At 41.7% G+C, this 22128-nt stretch overlaps 1 protein-coding gene across 2 annotated transcripts; it reads left to right on the top strand.

The window, feature by feature from the left end:
- Positions 1-5204: 5204 nt before the first annotated feature.
- On the top strand, positions 5205-10845 carry YEATS4 (YEATS domain containing 4). Of its 2 annotated transcripts, XM_050899576.1 has the most exons (7): positions 5205-5311; positions 5468-5587; positions 6106-6172; positions 6272-6366; positions 7840-7932; positions 8010-8097; positions 10156-10845. In XM_050899576.1, the coding sequence occupies exons 1-7, from the start codon at positions 5261-5263 to the stop codon at positions 10323-10325; spliced, it is 684 nt and encodes a 227-aa protein (XP_050755533.1). In that variant the 5' UTR covers positions 5205-5260; the 3' UTR covers positions 10326-10845. The 2 variants fall into 2 exon arrangements, with proteins under 2 accessions (XP_050755533.1, XP_050755542.1); XM_050899585.1 differs by lacking the exons at positions 6106-6172; positions 6272-6366.
- The last annotated feature ends 11283 nt before the right edge of the window (positions 10846-22128 follow it).

Raw genomic sequence — 22128 nt, 5'->3', positions numbered from 1 at the left:
ACCTGTACCAGCTGAACCTCAGGGCTCCAGATGAGCGGTAAAACCCACTTCTCTATATTAATTCCACTATCAAAACACGAATAACATGTAGGTGCTGGTGGCTAGTGCAGAAGGGTTTTCACGCTTCACCATTTGGGGAGATCTTAGACGAGGGTTGATTCATCAGGGCCATTAAGGAGGCTGCATGTGCTTCTTCCTCCCCTGTTACTCCTGCGTGATGCTCCATCTCACTTACTAGCGACTGGCTCCACGGCCCCCTTGCACCCTGAGCCCTGATAAACCCAGCATTGCTCCCAGTGCCGTGTAAGAACACACAGCGAGCAGCATGACGAGGTTGCTCGTATCGACAGGCAAATGATGTATTGCCATACTTCAGCACTTGTCTAGAAGAACCACCTTTGCAGAGCCAGAGGCTAACATAGTAATTATGCCAGTTAAAACTTCTTTATCTCCTAAGGCTATTTTTGTTAGGTCGTTAATGGCGATAGATTTGTGATGAGCAGTAACTGTGCAGTAAGGCCAGGACTTTGATACTAATTTCCTAACAAATCTGAGTAGCAGAGTTTCGATAGCCAACTCCCTCTTTGGTAGGTATTGCGACAGAGTTTAAACAAAATTCTTCTGAAATAGTGTTACTCTGTCCTCCTATGGCTTTCCACATTGTATAAGAAATTTGACAATTTTGGAGTGATGTTTTAAGTATCGGGAAATGCCCATGTACTGAAGAGGCTGCGTTTCTGGTTACTACAGAGCAGAGGAGCCAAAAGGGGGTAGGAGAAGGTTAAGAGATGAGACAAGCCCAGGAGAGCCTGCGGTCTCGGTGTGAAGAGGCTGTGTGCACTACCCTGGCAACCTGGCTCCGTGGCTAATCCTTGCATTTTGCCTCCTACCCCTGGCTGCTCCGGGGAAAGTGTATGAGAGGTGTGAGCTGGCAGCAGCTATGAAGCGTCTTGGACCGAATAACTTTCGGGGACACAGCCTAGGACTCTCTAAGTCCAGGGGGCATGTGGGGTGAGAATTTCTATTTAACAAGATTTGATAAAGTAAGCAGGTCCACGTGAATGCCGGAGTTGAGAGGTTAGGATCCCATCGGGTTAGTCCATCTCTGCTGGCATAGACCGCAGGTATTTTCTACAGCTTTTCTCTTTACTGTCTCTTTCCCTGCCGCTCTTCCACAGTCTAATTGAGCTATGGTCTTCAGGAAGCCTTCCCTAGAAGGAGCCCATCTCATCATACCTCCCCAGTTCCTAATTGCACTGCTTTTACTTGCTGCAGTTCCTTCCTCTGCCGGTCGTCTGCCTGGGGTGGCTGTGCTGCTGGAGCGGGGCAGGCAGGTGAAGCTGTGGAGCAAGCAGGAGTGGGAGAGCAAAGCAAGAGAGGCGGCCGGGCAGAGGCACTGCTGTGGGACCTAGAGACAAGGAACAGTGGGCAGTGGCAATAGACTGTTGTTAAACCCATTTCCTTCGGAGGGAAGCACGCACGGGCTCTGATCCCAGGTCTGGGGAGCAATCCATGTGTTGGTCATGGGACATTCACATTTCAAACGCGAATCACTGTGCCCATCCCTCCTCCTTCCTACTGCCCCGACGCCGACGCAGACGCAGTGGCATGTCAATAGGACAAAACAGGACAGGTAAGTCCTAAGAAGGGAAAGGCAAAGCCAAAGCCCTGAGCATGGCCCCTCACCAAAACCTCTGCTCCTGCCTCGGTGAGCAGGTATTTGTGCAGCGAGCAGCTCCATGGGAGCATGCCTGGCAGCAGGAGCAAGGTGAGCGGGTCTGTTTGGATACATCTGCAGTGGCCAAAAGCACCCTCGGGGCCACCCGTGAGAGCAGCTCTGCCTGCTACAGCTATCGACAGCTTCAAAGCGTGACAGGAGCTGCTGCTGCAGAGCACACCCTGCCTGCCACAGCCCACCTGCTGGTCCACGTCCCATGAGATGCGTGTGCAGCTGGGCCACCCGCACTCATACGGGCAGGAGCCAGCAAAGAGACAAGGTTATCTTCAGCAGAGTATTTTTTTTGGCCATTCCCAGTGTCTGCATTTTCACCCTTAGGGCAGTAACGGTGGTGAGAGGGCCCCAACACTGCGCTGGTTTCCCAAGTTTCCTTTGTGAAATCTTACTTGCGCTTCATTTCTGTCCAGGAGAAGGCAAGCATTGATTAAATATGGTCAGAACCACTGCATAAATTGGATGTGGTAGTATTTTCCTCTGTTGTTTTTGTGGAAATATATGTTGGGCTTGATTTGTGCTTCTATATAGAGAGAGCAATGTACAGGAGCATACTGGAATTTATTTCCAAGAGTAGAAATCCTGTGTTGGGTTTTCCAAGGACGTTTTTGAAGTTAAGACATATTGCATGTGTTTTTCATATTTGGTTGGATTAAAGAATAAAAGGACCACCCCTCTATCATGTGCATTCCCTATACAATCATCTTTTTGATTTTCTGTGTCAGAATCACGGATCTTACAGACCAACAGCCGCTGGTGGTGCAATGGTGACAGGACCCCAAGGGCCAAGCACGTGTGCAATATCCTCTGCTCAGGTGAGCTCAGTTTCTACAGGTGGTGCTGTGACAGGCTGCCCTCTCATGTTCCAGCTGCAAATAGATTAGCAAAGGTTAGTTACACCTCTATCTTTAAAAAACAAAGCAGAACAAAATACAAAGGAGAACAACATTCAAGCCCACCCTTCCCCCTTTCCAAAGGGAGATCTGCAGGGCAGTCATGTGCACGTGGGAGGAAAAGGTTTCTTTACAGCAGGAACTGCATCATTCCCCTTTTTGCCCGTCTTAATGTTTCCAGAGTAAAGAGGTTTCTATAGAAGCTATTTATTAATTAGAAGTTACACTAACCTCAGGAAATTTGATTTTGCTTTGAAGACAGTGAGAGCTTGACCACTTGCAAAAGACTGGCCCACGTGCCAGTCTTGCCAACTTGCTTCATTTTAACAAGAAGAGCTATGATACTTCAGAGCCGAGCAGCACTGTCCACGTGAGATCTAGTTCACGCAAGGAACGGGGTAGGGAATTTTTGCTTCCCGGGAGTGGGTTAGGCATGGCATTCACCGTCTTCTCGTCTGCCAGGAGCCTCGGCACATGCTTTGGGGGGCCACGGGAGGGGGGGCTCTGGAGAGCGGTTTGCAGGCAGGGTCTGGCTGCAGCTCCCCGGAGGAGTCCCCCAAGTTCTCCGGTCCATCGTAGGAACAGACAGAGCTGGGCTGACCAGAGGGTGCAGCTGGGGCAGGGAGCAACCCTGCAAATCAGCAACCGCCTCAGACTCATCTCCTCCTGAAATGGAGAAATTAATTACCCTCGGGTCAGCACAGCCCCCCACGTGTGACCCTGCTTGGGAGCCACACGGGCATCGCTCCCGAGTCACCTGCAGTTCAGAGAGAGCTGTGGGCTTATTCAGAGATACCGGCACACATCAGCCACGGACCCCTGGCTTCATTCAGCCCAACAGCCAGGCACGCTCCTTGCCCCAAAGTGAATCAATAATGAAAAGTAACGTCAGATGCTCTTCGGGCCTGCCACTTCTGGTAATTAACATGGTTTTAAGAGTTTTCGGTCCTCCGTTGCTGTTCGGAGTACTGTGGGAAGCTGTCTGCCTTCCTACAAGAACAAGAAAACATTTTGATCATATATTCTGTTATATTCAGCTACGCAGGAGAACAATGTAAATAACGAGTCCTGCTAAGCCAACTTGTTTTGACAAAGACAAGGACTGCCGACACAAGCCGCTCACACCTAAGCAGGGTGAAATAGTGTCAGTTAATTTTTAATACCTTGATCACCCAAAGAACTGTCAGGTTCACAGAGCAAACAAAATGGAAACGCCTGGAATCTTTCCTTCTCGTGTCTTTTTATATTATTTTTAAATTACAGGTGTTACTTGCGTACAACTTTGAACCAGAAGCATAACTTGTTAGCTTGTGGTATGATATCCCTTTTGCTGTACTACAGCACAACTGAATAGTTATCTACCAAGAAGACCAACTGAAAATGCAGATATTTACCCATGAGCAAAGGAGCTTGGTTGCAGATTAACCATAAAACGGTGGCAAAAACTAGTTTGTTGTCACCCTAGTAGCCTCATTCTATATTTTAATGTTATCTTGCAAAGATAAATGCATGAAATACAGCATCCTTTTGCAGCCTAGTTTATTTTGCATCATTTGTGGACTTGCTTCACTAGACTTATTCTGCTCATTCTGGTAACTGAATGTTGCCAGAGGAAAGTTCTTTGCTTTTCCTCAGAAACTAGAAAGAGAAGCACACGGAAATTGCCACACATCTCTGGCTTTTGGTTCATGTCTAGAAGACAACAGGATGATGTCTTACCAAAGAAGGTGATATCCTACGTATTCCAGAGATGTACAGAGACTTCTGGACCAGTCAGCCCATAGATTGAATATTTTGAAGCTCAGAGCTGCTGCGCAACTATTAGCATGCTTGCCACCTTCCTTTTTCCCCTTTTTTGTGTCTTATATAGGCTTTTCCTTCCCACTGTACGTCTTGTCAGCACATAGCATATGTACCCTCATTGGGACTGCTCTGTGCGTGCCCGAGGTCTCATTTAACCAGGCACCACGTGGGCCCTTGGGAATGGCACGCCATCAAACCGGTGGGGACACACTAGGCTATGAGCGTGTTCGAAGACTATTAAAGTAAGAGCATGAAAAGAAGAAAAAATATTGACCTAATTCCCCGCATCCTGTTTTAAGCACTACTGATGTCAGACAGAACAGCAGCGGTGGCCTGCGCACCGAGGGCTGCCAGCGACGCCAGGGAGCTGCGTTCCTGGAACACAGGCAGCCAAGAGAGGGAATAAGATTTTAAGCGAAGCAGGCCTCGAAAGGAGAAGCACGTTGCCGCAGCCCTTTGCATATGCCTGGTATGGCAATTCGCAGCATATATAAGACCCGCAGGCTAAAGGGAGGAGCGGTGAGACAGCCGCCACCCGCCATGTTCTCCACACCACGACGCCCACCCAACGCCTCACACCCGGCGGCCTCAGTCAGCGCCCCCCCGGCCCCGCCTACCGCCCCGCCCCGCCCGCTGCCGTGACGCCAGCGCGCCGCCGGAAGCCGCGGGGGATGGCGGTCGCGGGGCGGCAGCGGCCCCGGAGGAGGCGGCGGTGGCGGTGGCGGGGCCCACCCTCCGGGCTGCGCCGGGGCCGGGCGGGGCCTGGCGGCCGCGGCGCGGGAACTGAGCCCGGGCGGCGCGGCTGCGGGCGGCGCCCCCCCTCCGGGGCAATATGTTCAAGAGAATGGCTGAGTTCGGGCCTGACTCCGGGGGCAGGGTGAAGGTGCGGCCCCGGCGGCGGCGGCCCGGGCGGGCGGGCGGGAGGAGCGCTGGCCGCGGCGGAGGACGAGAGTCTTAATTCGGGCTACAAATAGCAACTCGGCAAACGCCTTTCAAAACGTGTCATTTTTGGTTTTCTTTCTTTATGTTTTTTTTTAAGGGCGTTACCATCGTGAAGCCGATCGTGTATGGAAACGTCGCACGGTATTTTGGGAAGAAAAGAGAAGAAGACGGTCACACTCACCAGTGGACGGTTTATGTCAAGCCTTACAGAAACGAGGTAGGGCATTAACGCGCTGGTGGTCGCCGGCCTTATAACTGGTCACGGAAAGACGCTACCGCTCGTGTCGTGCTTGGGACCGCAGGGCTAGGGGAAGGGAGCGTGGGTGGGAAAGTGCCGCTCCTTTCCCCGGCTGCTGTGAGCCGAGCGCCACACTGGAACGGCGAATTAGGATTTTAAAAAGCTGGGATTTGAGGAAAGGGCAGGAGCGTGTTTGGGCATAAGCTGAGGAAATGCATAGGCTGGTGGGTTTCCAAAAAGGAAGAAGAGAGGGAAGACACTTTTACGGTTTTGGAGCGATCTTTCCAGGCCAGGGAAAACTGGAGAGCATTCATGGGGACAAAATACCGACAGACCTGTGTGCCAGTACTAATTCCTGGACTTACCATCTTGCTTTCTTACTGTTTTTAAAGGTAGCTATGCTAGAAGAAATGATAGGCATGTAGGATGGATGAATAAATAAACAGTAGTTTGGTGTGCTGTGTAAATAATCAGAAATAATGACGTTTCTATTTTAGGATATGTCTGCCTATGTGAAAAAAATTCAATTCAAGTTGCATGAAAGCTACGGTAATCCTTTAAGAGGTGGGTTTTGCATTTGGGCATTTGTTCCTAGAACTGGGTTTTTGATTAGTTCTACTGAGGCTTTATCACTCGTATTAACACCTCCGTTTCCCACTGCAGTTGTTACCAAACCACCATATGAAATCACCGAAACGGGCTGGGGTGAATTTGAAATAATCATTAAGATATTTTTCATTGATCCAAATGAAAGACCTGTAAGTACCTTGAACTTTTTAACAACACTTAATTAATTATGGTGGCCTAAAGCTGTGCTGTAGGATATTGCTGGTCAAAATAAGTCCCATCAGCCATGGAAGTAATAAAGCCTGTTTTGTAGGAAATGTATTTAATGGTTGGCCACGTTTTCCTGTTTCTGTGCTTTACTGCTGGCTGGGGCATTCGTAACGGCTTTTCCTGCGCTTGGCTTCTCTGACGTTTACTAGTACGTGACCGCATGTTGCACCTTACCTGGGCTGAGCACATACTGAGGATTTCTCTTCTATGTGGCTTCCTAGTTATAGGATTTTAAAATATTTTTTTTTTTTTTTTTTTTTTGTCTATTGGCTTTGGTCAAAATCAGTCAAAAAGCAGCAAAGGTACTATGCTAGCATTAGTCTCTTTCCTAGGAAAACCAGGTTAAGACACTTCTCTAGTTGTATAAAGCACTGGAAATAATTTCTTTCTTCCCATTCTGTGTTTTAGATGTATCTTGCAGGTTTGTTTATCCAGGTTTGGGTAGGAAACTCGATTACCGTATTTTAGGGGAAGGGGATGTTTATTTCTGGAAGGACTGAGTTCCTTCTGTCGGATGAACTACAGCGATCCTTTTGCTTTAGCCATTTTTTGCCAAACGAGGGGAAAACTGAATTTTATGTTTTTCCTGAATATGTGAAAATTGATACTAGTCTGGAAAGGGCTTCCTGTGCCGTTGTGCTCAGTAGCATCCTGACGTGTCGTATTAATTCCGTTCACAGCTTGACCAAGCTGTCATAAAGTTGGTTGGGTGTTTTTAATTTGCTGCTGTTCTCGGAAGGCTGTTTCGGTGCCTGTCGTGTTTTTCCTTTCCAGGAAGTACCGACCGGAGTAAGGTATCGCTCTCTTCCACGGGCCTGTTTGTGGCAGGGAAGAACTGTGGGCTCTGTGTCCTCTTCCCGGGTCGTGGTCCAAGTGGTCAGCGGTTCCTCAGGGCTGGACAGAGGGCTTCCGTTCCTCTCCAGCTCCTGCCACTTGCAGTGCAGTAATGGAAGAGTAACTCCGCAGAAAGAAATTTCCGTGAAAAGCTATTCACAGCCCCCCCCCCCCCCCCCCGGTGTTTTTCTTTCACAAGAAGGGATGATAAGGTCACAGAAAGCACTTTCTGACTGATTAATTGGCAGTCGGCTTGAACTAAGTCGTCTATTTGGAAATGTTTACGAGAAGGTCTTCTTAGTAGTTTTTATACACCAATCCTAAACCACTTGCCCAGACATTTTTAAAGCATCAAGAAGCCTTTGGATAGTTGGTGTGTTTAACGCTGAATATTAAATTTCAGTAAATCTACTGAAGTTATATGACATTTATTTTTGCATTCCTAAAAGATTTTTAAATCCTACACAATTCTTTAGTAAGAACAAATACTGCTTGTTGATATCTAGATGATTTGTATTTCCCTACAATTGTCAGGCTAATAAAATTCTGTCTTTGTATAGGTAACCTTGTATCACTTGCTGAAGCTTTTTCAGTCTGATACCAATGCCATCCTGGGAAAGAAAACTGTAGTTTCTGAGTTCTATGACGAAATGGTACGAAAATTTTTAATGTAGTCCTCACTTTATTTTGAAGAATATTAGTGATACCATGTACTTTTCTTCTTCGGTAGATATTTCAAGATCCTACTGCAATGATGCAGCAGCTGTTAACAACGTCGCGTCAACTAACACTAGGTGCTTATAAGCATGAAACAGAGTGTAAGTTGAAAATTAAAATATTTTAATTTTAGAAATAAACAATAGTTGGTTTTGCTTTTAGGTTTTTATGGGCTGTAACAGTACAATGGATTTGGATGCTGCTAAAAAGTGGTATTTTTGCATTAAGTTAGCTTCAACTTTTGCAAAGATATTAATACTTACTTGAAAACTTTTAAAATTTTCTGATCTGTATGCCTGCTGGAAAAAAAAAGGAATTATGGATTACTCAGTATGAAGAGCGATGGCATGATCTACAGCTAGTTTTAACATCTTTGAAATGAGTTACAACAGAGAATAAATTAAGGCCATTGTATTTGTGGTACAGTTCTGTTCAGCTCATCGGGATGTTAACCGCAAGCAAAGATCACACTTTAAGCACCGAAATACAGAACAGTTAGTACTGTTTAAGTCGAAGCAGCAGCCCTTTGGGGATAGAGAATAGTGTCTGAAAGCTCTTCCTGTCTTTCCCTTCTGTCTAATTCTTTAACTGTAGGTCATTTCATAACATACTTCTTCAGTATAGCTTAATGTTCTTTGCGTCCTTTTTATCTAATCTGTCTTTAAATATAAACCAGAATATTAAGGGAATTAAAGAAATTAAAATGCATTGATTCCTAAAATATAATGCATTTAGTGGTGATTTCTGTTGTGATTTTCTGGATTTCATCTCTTATCTTCTACTCTCAGAAAACAAATGTAATATTTATTGAGCCCAAATCCTACCTTGTTAGTTACCAACTCTAATGCCATCGTACTCCGGCTCACCTGGCCTTTGGCGTATCTGCATGTTCCCCTGACAACAAATGTCAGGTATCTTTAGACAGTGAATACCTAGAGCTAAGCGTGGTTATGAGTTTGAAGCTCTACAAAGTTAGGGTTCTGATTTGCCTTATGTCTGCTTGGGTGTGTGGACATGTGAGCTACTTGTATTTTCTACCTCCGTTAGCCAGTCTTGAGGTGGATTTTTGTTCTGTTGCATGTTGTTATGGTTTACGTGTAGAAAGTGTTTAATAATTTGAATCATAAAAGAGTCTTGTCTGAATTTAAACTTTTCTCACTTAAAATTTCTGGATGTTTCTCCTGAGAGTGATAGAAACTTTTAGTGCGTTTTTTGTATGTATTTCCTTAAAATGTGCTACTGAAGCAGATAAAAATTAAGATTTTTTTGCCACTGCCCATGATTATGTAATGTATGTGATATGAAGGGATATCCATGGCCTCCACAGATTTGTTGGCTTTACCAGCTTTGTCCAAAAACTTGTGCATGAACAAATTAAAAAAAAAAAAAAGGACATTTCGATAAACCAGATTGAGATGTCCTAATGTCAGATAGTCATAAAAGCAAAGGCAGCACCACTAAATCTTTTAGATACATAGAATTAAACTCCAGTGAGACAGAGAGTAGAAAGTGGTCACAGTACATGGAAAAGGAACCACAGAATGGTTGAGGTCGGAAGGGACCTCTGGAGGTCATCTTGTCCAAGCAGGGCCACCAGGATCAGGTTGCCCAAGACTGTGTCCAGATGGCTTTTGAATGTCTCCAAGGATGGAGACTCCACAACCTCCCTGGGCAACCTGTGCCAGTGCTCGGTCACCCTCACAGTGAAGAACTGTTTCCTGATGTTCAGAGGGAACCTCCTGTGTTTCAGTTTGTGCCCATTGCCTCTTGGCCTGTCACTGGGCACCACATATAAATTATTTGTAATTCTCTGTAATCTCCCAGTTATTTGCTGTCACCATGTCAGGTTTTTTCCCCCCTTAATCTTTAAAAAACTCTGGAAAATGGTTTAGTGAATTATATAACTCTATCCACAAAATTGATGGGCTGAATGAGGCCACAAAACAAGCTTGCTTTTTTTTTTTGCCCTTTTTTTTTTAATTCCAGGTTTTTGTTTGGATACCATTTTGATTGCAATCATTGAATCTCTAAGGCTAACAGTAATAGATCTTTTTCAGGACACACACCATCCAAATTACTGTTGCAATTAAAAAAAAAATACATAGTTACAACTTTTCATGGTACTTATGGTATTTATTTTTTTTTTATCACCACCACAGTTGCAGATCTTGAAGTGAAAACCAGGGAAAAGCTGGAAGCTGCCAAAAAGAAAACTAGTTTTGAAATTGCTGAGCTTAAAGAAAGACTAAAAGCAAGTCGTGAAACCATCAACTGTTTAAAGAATGAAATCAGAAAACTTGAAGAAGATGATCAGTCTAAAGATATGTGACGAGTGTTGACTTGATAAAGAGCCTATACTGAAAACAGAAGGACTTCAGTCATGGAATTGTATGTGTTCTCTTCAGTTCTGTAACTGAGACTATGTGAATTTCACTTGCAAATGATTGAAGTATGTGGCAATCGACTTCATAAATGGAAGAAAAAAGAAAGAATGTATCCTTGTTTTATAGTTAAAATCTGTGGGTACTTAACGATTTCTGTCAAGTAGAAGGGGTCTTGGAGACCAGACTACTTTTTTTTTTTTTAAACTGCATTTGAGTGGTATATGAAAACTTTGTATTAAGTCTTGTAGTAGTTCAATGTGATTTTTACAAAATGCAGGTGTTTACTTTTTTACTTGTTTTTTCTACTGATTGTTTAGTGATGCATCTTTAAAGCTGAAAATAAAATGTGCAGGTTTTTTATTTTAATATTTTTTTTGTCTCTGTCCAGTTATGGGCTTCAAGAACAATTGTAAATAGCATACCTTGATTTAAGGCAGAGGTTGAAATATAATGGTATGCAAGTTGCTCAAGTCTGGTTACAGTGATTTCTGCATGTCTGTCTGTTATCAGCACAGTGAAAAAATTTTCTGAAAACAGGATTTTAAATAACTTGTATATCTACAGATAAGAGTTTCTAGCCCCACATCTGCTTTAACACATATAAATGCATCAATTATACAAGTTATGCTCAGAAGCAGGAAATTATTCTGGTCCTGTTTTGTAGGAGTTTGTTTAATATTTGTACTGTACTGCAGTCAGTTCATCACACGTTGTCTCTACTGCTACTTCCTCCTCACACTTTTCTCCTGCTCCAGCGTGCGGTCTGTCCCAGAGGAGACAGTCCTCTACAAACTTCTCCAATGTGAGTCCTTCCCACAGGCTGCAGTTCTTCATGAACTGCTCCAGCATGGGTCCCTTCCATGGGGTGCAGTCCTTCAGGAACAGACTGCTCCAGCGTGGGTCCCCCGCGGGGTCACAAGCCCTGCCAGCAAACTTGCTCCAGCGTGGGCTCATCTGTCCACAGGTCCTGCCGGGAGGCTGCTCCAGCGCGGGCTTCCCACGGGGTCACAGCCTCCTTCGGGCATCCACCTGCTCAGGCATGGGGTCCTCCATGGGCTGCAGGTGGATATCTGCTCCACCATTAACCTCCATGGGCTGCAGGGGGACAGCCTGCCTCACCATGGTCTTCACCATGGTCTGCAGGGGAATCTCTGCCCTGGTGCCTGGAGCACCTCCTCCCCCTCCTTCTTCACTGACCTTGGTGTCTGCAGAGTTGTTGCTCTCACATCTTCTCACTCCTCTCTCCAGCTCCAATTGCTGTTGCGCAGCTTTTTTATCCCCTTCTTAAATATCTTATCCCAGAGGCGCTACCACCATCACTGATGGGCTCGGCCTTGGCCAGCAGTGGGTCCATCTTGGAGCCGGCTGGCATTGGCTCTATTGGACATGGGGGAAGCTTCTAGCATCTTCTCACAGAAAGCCACCCTGTAGCCCCACCCCCTACCAGAACCTTGCCATGCAAATCATTACATATTCTTAAGTAACTAGCAAATGTTCCCCCTGAAAAATCAGTACATGATCTTTTGCCTGTAACAACTTTTTTTTTTTTTTTTTTCCTTTTGTAGAGGTAAAAGAGCCTGACAGAGATGGCGCTACCTCAGGTTTTGAAAAGGCTGGGGCATCTTTTCTACTGCTTCAAGATACTGTGTTGCAATAAACTGCTATAGAGAATCAAATGTCCCACATCCCCTCTCCCATAGAAAACACTTGAGAACAAAGCACTCATTTCTTCATATTTGAAACAATTGATGATTGGCTTTTACCATGGCTTGGTAAAGATTTAGAACTGAAACAGTTTCAATACTCAATACGTAGACTTAAGTTTTTCATTAAGAAAAACAACTGTTATAACTTGGCATATTTAGTTTATGGTATTACATAGACACATAGGTTGAGGAACAGCTTGTACCAGTGGTGTCCACACAGATCCTTCCTAGCACTGCAGACTATCCAAATTTTTCTGGCTACCTAACTGGTTTGGTTTATTGATTCAGTAGCCAATTCCTTTTAAGCAGTAGCTGAAGAAGAATGTGCTAGGCAATTTCGGTACAGTAGAATGTGCCATTTTCAGAGCTGTGCATTGAAAATAAGACTTGCGTGGGCCACAGTATATTACACATTTCAAGGCTGAAAGAACACGGTTCAGTGAAAAGTTAAAAATTCATATAATTTTCTTTTATGATACCTTATTATTCAAAGTGTTTATTTGGCTGCCTCCTTGTCTTTGACAATCATCAGTAGCAGACTTTTAAGGAAAAATATAATAAGGTTAGCACGAAGTGAGTGCTTCCAAGTATATTCTCTTAGCTTCTTGCAGATTTATTCAATTTCCTGAGTAGGTTTTTAAGGTCCATTTGTGCATGCTGAAACAAAAATGGGAATTGAAAGCACAGTTTTGGTGATACTAGGTTGTATGCAACATTATTATCTTCATATTTGTCAGTTAAAATAATACTAATATAGAGTAACTCACATGGAATATTCAATAGATTCTGCAAGAGCTGTGACTAACAAGAACAGGTCTGCTGCAACAGGCTTGAACAGACCAAAAAGAATGGAGTGGTACCTTTTGAATCCAACATCTTCGTAGGACCCTAAAGTATTCTTTTTGTTTACATTTTTAATAACATCCAGTAAACAGCCTAGTATTCAACTTTACAGAAGCAATGATCCTGGCTCCACTGTTAGTAGCCATCAACATGCTAGACCAGTGATGTAATTTTTGTTTGTGGTTAGTGGGTTTTTTTTCCCCCAGTTTTTCTTTCAACTTTTTATATTTTTTTTTCCCTCTCCTTTGTGCTCTCTGTAAAGATCATACCAGAGTCATTAGGTTCCCCTGTCAATACTACGGCAAGAAAATAGTCCTAACATCTGTCTGTGCTGAGCAGTTACTGTTGATTGATAGAAAACAGGAAGAATATCTTCTGCTTTACAAAGTTCCTTATTATGTTCTGTGTTTTCATTAGAAAATACTTTCTTCGGATGCTGAGAAAGCAATTGAGCCCTGTATTTGGCAGTAATTAAATTCTGGCCAAAGTTCATGAGAATTAAGCAGTTTAGGATTTTGCCTTGAGAATAAATGTGAAAAAGAAACCCCTCCCTACATTTGACAAGTAAACCTATAGCTACCTTCTCTACATGCAACTGCATGGTTCTCAATTAATAGATAGGTTATGTTTGGATCTACGTGTTCTGCCATTAAAAGAGTTGTTGATGCAAGCACCTGAGATAGCATGTGTACACAGTAAATGTACAATATAGTGTTGACCTTCTAGTGCATATCATTTTCAAAGTTACCAGAACTGAAATAGAGTGGGGTACCTAAGGACACAGTTGCATTTGACCTCCATTGTCTTGAAGAAAAAGAAAAATGCAAACACTATACTCCGCTTTATTTTTGGCAGTCCTACAAAGATGCAATTCCAGACAAATAGTTACAGTTTGTGCTTGCCAGGGGTGCTAACTTAAATGCTAGCTATTTATATTGCTGAGACTGACTTTAGACTGTGGTTTCATCCTGAGTTATAATTGTGAAACACAGATGTATTTAAATTTGCTTTGCAAAGCAGGGAAAAAATCCCTCATTGTGCTATAGGTACAGTTTGATATCACTGAATTGCACAGTAATTTGTCCAATTGCCTACACTGAAGCTTTAGGCTCCACCTGAAGTAACCCTTTGGTAGGTAAAGATAAAACAAGGTTTATCTCAGTTTATATCCTTACTGTTATCAATTTTAGCAATGAGGACCGTTTACTTCAGGCATCAAACATGCAAAACTGGTAGTTACTGTCATTGCTGCTTCCACTATAAAGACTTGGGTGTTTTAAGCATTTTAGCTAAGACACATTAATAGTCATCACAGTAATTTCAGACACTGACTGCTTACTCACTTACTACGCAGTATTATTTATTGCTAGTCCTTTTTTTACCTAGCTCCATCTCATATAACTTCTCTCCTTTGCCTTTGGGTTTGGCACATTGTAGTTTACGGTTAGACTGTGAAGTTGTATAAGGCTGTGCCCGGGAGGTTTCTCATCAAAAGTGCCATTATCTGACAGGAGATGTGTAAATACACTTAATTCAAAGATTTACTTGAGAATTTTTGTGGTTAGTAGAGATGGGACCAGAAGGAACATTAAGTCACCCTGTTCCTTTTCTTTCTAGACAGATGCTGGTAATAACACCAACCTAAAGACACTTTTGCTGCTTATGAATTTAATCCATATTAAATACATCAGTGTTTGTTTGCTTCTTAATGGGAATACAGATTTAAGAGCATTTCAGGTTGTTTTCAGACATAAGGTTGTTTTCCAAACACCAGGTGGCAGGTATGTCCAAAATATTGTCCAGTCTCAACAGCATTTTAATTACTGGGATTTTGGCAGATCTGTGATATCTTTGGTTGATCTCATTTGCTTTGAGACTTGATCATTGATTAGACAACTTGTATTTGTTTCTGTAGAGATGACCAACTTATCTCTTGCATGTTATGAAACTGTTCAGCAGCCTTGTGAACAAATCAAATGTGCTGTGCCAGGAAGCAAAAAAAAAAAAAGTGAATGTTTGTTTGCAATTTTTGTTCCTTTGGCAAGGGAAGCAGCTTTCAAAATACAAATCTCTGGGGTTGTTTTTAGGGTTTTTTTGCTTTTTCAGGCCAAGATTGTGTGACAATATGAATGAACAAAACATAACTTACGTACTCTACTGGACTGCATACTTTGCTTGCACTCAATTGCTTGTACTCAATTGCAGGTGCAAAATGGCAGGATTTTCCACAAGTAAAAGTAATTACTTTTTTAAACTTAATATTGATAGAGTTAATAAGCTTCTTTGACTACTTACTGCTTAATGAATACTATGAATGAACCTTTGGCTTCCAAGTATGTTGAAACTTTTAATTTTCCTGAGTACAGTAGGGAAGAACAGCTTAACTTAAGTAAGGGGAAGAAGAGAGAATTAGGATGGTAAAAAAAGAATAGCAACAATGAGAAATTCTTGTTATATATGCATCATGATATAATTAGTTGGGATTTATTTTAACATTCATTTATGATACATTTATACTATTTCCGTTTTAAAATGTTTTAAGCTAGAACATGAAATCATGTAAGTCTCTAGTGAAGGTCTTGCCTATGCATATAGCTAATACACATCCAAAATTAAAATTTACATTTCAATTTTCATAGGAAAAACTTCTTGAATGCCTAGTGATTAGGCCATGAAAAGAACTCATTAGCATTGGAATATGCAGTATTTGTCCTCCTCCCTCCCTGACAATTGCTATACTTTTTAAGGTGTTCATGTGTTAAATGAATGGCTGGCACTTCTTATTGCCACAGTTGTGGAGAATTCTCTACTTTAGGATAGAAACAAATTTCATCTGATCTACTGGCTTCTGCTTTGCGAATACTTTCACCTGAAGTGATCAAAAGCTTTTTTCTTCAATGTCTAATTCTGCAATGTCTGGCAATTTTTTTCACACTCTACAATTCAGCTTTATTTCAAACAGCATATTTGATTTAACCTCTGATCTAGAATGTTATTAAAATGCATGGGTTTTATTTAAACACGCTTCTAAGTTTCTCAGTGAAACATTCTGGTATCTTCATTCATAGGATCAAGAAACAAGACATATGGCTAAGAAAGGTCTTCTTCACCTGCTAAATTGATCGGACAAAACTGCACCTCAGTTTAACGACTCCGAACAAAAGATTTGAAATCTTTTCACAGTTAAGTCATAGTTTTTAAGCTTGCATCTTTAAGCACTAGCATGCTGGGTAAATACAGGTATTAAGAGTTGGCAAAAACAACAAGATTTATGGCTCTATGCATGTAACAAGGGTAACAGCTTTTGGACTCAAAATTTGGAGAATGAATAGTGCTGCAGCACTCCACTGTTCCATGCGCTGAGTCTTTTGAATGTAGCAGGGCCAGCATGTGGCTCCTTTTTCCTGTCTATGTTTATTAAAGCAAGAATTAATCCAGGTCATTTTTGTTTTAATCGCTGTCCTGATTAGAGTGATAACTATGATGTCCCACCTAAAGCTCCATTCAGGTCCTAAGCCGCCTGAACTCTGAGTAGATAATACAGAGAATGTTGAAAAAGTTAGGTTTGAGGGGCTTGCGGTTAACTTTTGGTGTTACTTCCTGGGTTCTGTATGGAAGTCTATGTAGCAGTTAAAGCATTTACTCCATAAGCTAAATACTCCTGAGGAAGACTGAATCTGCATCTCACCGTTTTAGAAGTTCTTAACCATGAGGTCATGAGAGTACTCTCCATCGCTGCTATTCACAGTAAGCTGTAGACAGTCAGCTCTGCAAGACTTCTCTAGGACTGAACAGGGAACAGGTGAAGGAAAACCATAACCTCACTTACTAATTAGGGCATTGGAGAAAACAAATTGAGTGCTTTTTTCTGAGCTGAATAAAGCCACCATCTCAGAAAAGGGTTAGATCATTAGTAAATGAACATGTCTAAATTAGATGGAATTAATTTCCCATTACCTTCAGAAGTTACACACCTTTTTAGTGATTGTAGAAGCAATGTATATATTGGACAAATTGGAACTGATTTTTTTCCTTCTTGCTACAGGTTAGGCACATTTGCATGGTGAGGCAAGACACAGGATAGGCACGTAAACTAGGCAGACTGGACTCCACCACCCTCCTACATAGCGTTTGGAAATGATCAAAGCATCCGCTGCTTTGCAAAGCTTTATGGTTGCTCTGAATCCTCCTTTTTTAGTCCTTATCAGCAACAGCCAGGAACTGCAGTGTTAGATGAACATGGCCATTGCCCTGGATCATGACAGAATGTCGTGGGCAACGTCAGAGGGCAAAACTGATTTTGTATGCACTCAACTTCCCGGCCTGCAAGTCAGCATGTGGCTGCTCCTCTTGGGTAGTAGTCTGTACTCTTTGAGCATCTCATCACTGATAAGTCTGCCAGTCCTGTTTCCTCCTGGATTCGTTCTACAGTATTTAAATCATGAGTCTGCAATCTCAAACAGCCAATGGAGTCTAGCTGAATTATTTAACATAAACTGTGTTTTGAGTTTTGCTTACTTTTTATTAATAAACAAGCAATGAGTCCTAGTCCTTGTGCATTTGCTGAGAATAGAGAAGATACAGATACATTTCTAAGGCTGTGAATTCTTTCTAGTATTTTTTTTTCCCTTAAGGATAAAAGGCAGAAACAAAGTCATTACTGTAAAGATGATTAAATTAATTTGTATGAGTTTCAGTGTTAGTTTCTTGGAACAGGCTGACACAGTATGTGTATTTTAAAATGGAAAAGCAGTAAAACTTTTCATGGTTTCATTGTCTGAAAAGTGAAATTTAATTAAAGTTTGTTCATAGTCTAAGCTGACCCCGTATGGTACTAAATGCTTGCAAGTGCCCTGCCTCTGCATTTGGAGCTGGAAATGCTTAGTACTTCACTAAATAAACCTGACCTCCAATCCTGGTGAAGTCAGTGGGTTTCAATCAGACCTCTGGTGAATGAAGGCAATAAATCAGTAAATGAAGAAGCCACATTTTCATAGTAGAAGGGCCACTGGAGAAAAGGGCCACTTTAGTAATGTTTTCTATTTCATGATAGTTAGACTTTACAGCATTCCTTTACAAGTATTAAGCTAAAGCATTTGGAAGTCTGATAGATACCTACGCATAAATTTAAACAAACTATTTTTTCAGTTTGTCACCTAGCCTTCGCTATTGTATGCCTTCTTGTTGACTTTGCAGTAAAATTATTTTCTTGTAGCATATTTTGTACATTTGCCCAAAGATTTGCCCTTTATGAGTTCCATCTCTCTCCTCAGTTCTATGCTACAGCGCCTTCACCACTCAACAAGGAGTTCTAAAGAGAAATGATCTGTAAGACAAAAAGCGAAGTATAACTTGTTTTTGCTGCTGCTCTTACTTCCAGAGCTTTATCTGACACTGATGCCGTAGAGTGCTAGCTTCAGAGTCTTACCTAAATCTAGAGACAGTTTGTGTGACAACTCTGAATACATTTTGTAATCATCTAACAGCTGTCCACACACAAGCATGTTGAACTTGGTTAGTGGCCATTATACCTGTGTCACCCCTCCGTGGCCTTGTGTAAAAATACCCTCAAAAAACAAAACCCTGTGGCTGAACCTCTATTGTAACATCCCTTATACAAAAAATAAAATTTGCTGATCTACAGTATTTTAATCATAGTAACATTTTGTAAACTGCATCTAATCCTAAATCATTGATGCACTGTGTCAGACACTTGTTATCATTACAGCTTTGGTTGGAATTTCTGCCTAAAAAAACCCCACCACCGAATAAATCAACTCAGTTACTTGGGTGCATTCTGATCTCTTTACTGCTCCGTAGTCATACCTGGTTTTTGAGGACTGACTGTGGTTTACTCGACTTGGACTAGAATTGCATCCAAACTAACTTCAGTAAAGACACTTTGTAATTGTGAAGCAGAACTGGATTTGAAGTAACATTCTCATGATCAAAGATTCTAAGAAGCTTTTGTAGTAATTGGAGAATAACAACTATATAAAATGTGTTTGCTTCTCATATTTAAATTAAGCATAAAGATAAAATGCATGAGAGGCTTATTAAATGAACATACAGATACTGCATCTGATAAGATCAAAGCAATTCAGTGGGATTTTAATTTAGGCATTTGACTGACTTTGTCTAAAAAAAAAAATGTTTTTGAAGTAATGCTGGCCTTGTTCCATAATATCTGAGAGGTTCACTCAGTTGTGGATTGCTCCACTGGGCTATTCCCTCCACTGCTGATATATTATTATTTATATCATATCCTGAGAATACTGTACATGTAAAATGCACAGGCAGAGTTCCAGGCCTGAAGGCCTTCAATCTAAATGGGCAATATAGGATGGATGGTATAATAAATTGCAGTGCTTTACTTGAACTGTAAGCAATGTCTTTCAGCTCTAAAATTATACCCTTCATCCACTTTGAACTGAAGAAGCATTCAGTACAGTTCTCATCCTGTGGCAACACAACTCAGTTTGACTATAGTGCATAAGTGAAGCAACTACTGTCTATGGGTTTCACCATCTCTAACAAAAAGGGCTTCTTTTAAAAAATTAGTATTCCTGGAAGTCATTTGCATGAAAATTGTTCTTATGTTTTTAAAAAAGGAGAGATGGAAATAAAGACTTGAGCCAAAATTCTCTAAAGGCTTTGATTTGAGGGTTGAAGTTGGCATGCAGTTGTTTGGTACAGAACTAAGTAGCCTTGGGAAGAAAACTTAGGAACAAAACCCCTAAGCATCTTGCTTCATTACTTTGACAAAATAAGCCTGTACCCGCCAATTGTGAATGCAGAACAAAAAACCCAAATACTTCAGGCTGCTTCATAGAGGTTTGCACTGACAAGTGGGTCTTAAATAAGACCAGAATATGCAGCCTGCCCTGAGCTCTAACACAAAGAGCAACTATTTGAACATCTCAGGTCAGGCCAAGGGTATGACAAAGAGAGAAGGAAAAAAACCATCAAAGATCATCTATGGTCCACAGTTACCAGTTTGGTTCTTCTGTCATAATGAAGCTCTCTTCCGCAAGGGGGCTGAAGCTTTCTTAGCAGTGGAATGAACTTCCCCAAGAGTCAAAGACTCATAAACTTCAACTTTTCTCACTTCATCTTGAAGATCTATTTCTTTGGGGTTCTTTAATGTAAACACAAGCCATTTTTTAAAATGCTTCATTAAAGTAAAAACTGTTCTGTCATCTTTCTCTCCTGCTAAGAGGCAGTATGGAATAACAAACACAATTGGGACAAATACCTCTCTATAGTAGAGTTAGCTAGTCCCACCTGAATCAAACTGCTTTGGGAAAAATTCCATGAGCGGGACTTCCTTGGTCTCCATCCTTCAGACTCTTCCCCATACTTGTTTCTGTGTGAGAGAATAATGTTGGTATATATTTTGATTCTGTCCCTGATTTGGCTTAAAACATATGCTATTATACGTAATTGAAGGGAAATTAATTATTTCTGCTTAAAATAATTATTGCTTAAAATACCATTAAATTAACAAGTCTGCTTTTATTTCCCTTGTTTCAAGCAATTATGTAGTTTGCTTCTACCAGCTTTATGTGTGAATTTAGGCAGTCCTAAAAGTGAAAAATAATATGCTGCCTGCAAAATGAGGCACTGTAAAAGCAGCTTTATGTTCCATTACCAATAATTCTGCTTTGCCATACTTCATCTTTTCTTCTTCTATGCCTCTTCTGAGGGAACATGCCCAAAGTTATCTCACAGACTTTTATGTTGGCTGTCTCAGTTCTAATTTTAAAAGTTATTTTTTCAAGAGCTGGAGTGGTTCCTCAGCTTGGATGGCCCGTTACCCTCACTTAGTGGTTTCTGCCCACATGGTAAGAAGGTTCTCACTTTCCTGAAGAAGCCCACTCCTTATATACTGGGGAGAAATAAAAAACCCCTGGCATTTATGTTTTTCTTCTCTTAGTCAGGCTGTGATCAGTAGTTCAGCAGCAGCTTCATAAACTGAGCCCTCCCCCAAGCAGGGGTGAGACCCTTCAAGAGAAGGGTAGGTGATATCTTCCACAGTTCTCTGACTTTCATCTGTCTGTATAAATCATGATGCTCCGTTACCCATTCACGTCTAGATGTGATTTTTGAGTACGTGGGACAAAGGCACATGAATGAAGGAGAGTGAAGCCTGCTGTACCAGTGTTCAGAACTGTTGATCTTGCACTTTCTTTGACCACTGCTTTCACTAACAAATTACAATTAAGAGGCAGGAAAGAAGATTAATCCTGCCAGTGTGAGCTTGGGTTCCCTCTGCAGATTTACTGCTGAGCAGGCAGAGTTGTTTTGGAAGACAGAAAGAGTGTTTCACCGTTTTTCGACGTGACAATTTGACTTCTTCAGAGACGCTTTTGCTTCTTGCATGAAGTAATATATCCACCCCAGAGAAACTGCACAAGGTCACTGTGGGTCCAATTTACTTCACTATTTACATCAAAGTTAATTTGAAGTAATGTATTTTATCTTTTCTACTCCAGATAGGAAAAACACTGGATGAAAACAAACACCATTATATCTGATTTTGCTAAGTCAGATCTATCACTGCTAGGGGAAAAAATCCAGGTTGCAACTTTTAATGTTCCTTTAAACATTCTTCCTGAGCGCACCAAAAGGCAATTTTCTTGAAAAAGTCAGGGTCTCTCTCTCATTGCACAGGACACAGTAACTTGTGTGTTAGAGAAAGAAGTTTCAGAAAGGCAGATGCATAACTCTGGTATGTAATGTAGATTAGAATTTGACATTACAGACCATTTCCCAAAGACAATTCAGTCATTCTGCCGACCACAATGTCCCTTAGTTATGCAAATGACCAAGTAGAGCAGCGATTATCTGCCTGTGCCAACGCAGGTCTTTTCACCACTATCTATACTTTTTTGTGAAGGTACCTGCTGCCCCTACAGGCACTGGGTTCCCTCACAGTCATTTTAACAATCTCTAAGCATGAAAAAAAGTTTATTTAAATGTAGTCCTGGAACCTGGAATGATTAATCCATCCATTCATGAAAAGCATCAAAAAGATACTTTGAAGGTTTTATAAAAAACATTCTGTAAGTCATTCTGTAAGCTGATGGCAAAATACATACCAGTAACAGCTGTTCCAGTAAAAGTTTACATCAATTTGCCAGTTTTCTTTTCCCACTGTCTCAGATCCTGTATGTTGCCATGCTATGGCCAGACTTTC

The sequence above is a fragment of the Gymnogyps californianus genome, chromosome 1 (assembly GCF_018139145.2).
Source record: "Gymnogyps californianus isolate 813 chromosome 1, ASM1813914v2, whole genome shotgun sequence".
Taxonomy (NCBI): Eukaryota; Metazoa; Chordata; class Aves; order Accipitriformes; family Cathartidae; genus Gymnogyps; species Gymnogyps californianus.
The sequence above is the reverse complement of the archived record's forward strand: the minus strand, read 5'-3'. Positions and strand labels throughout refer to the sequence as shown.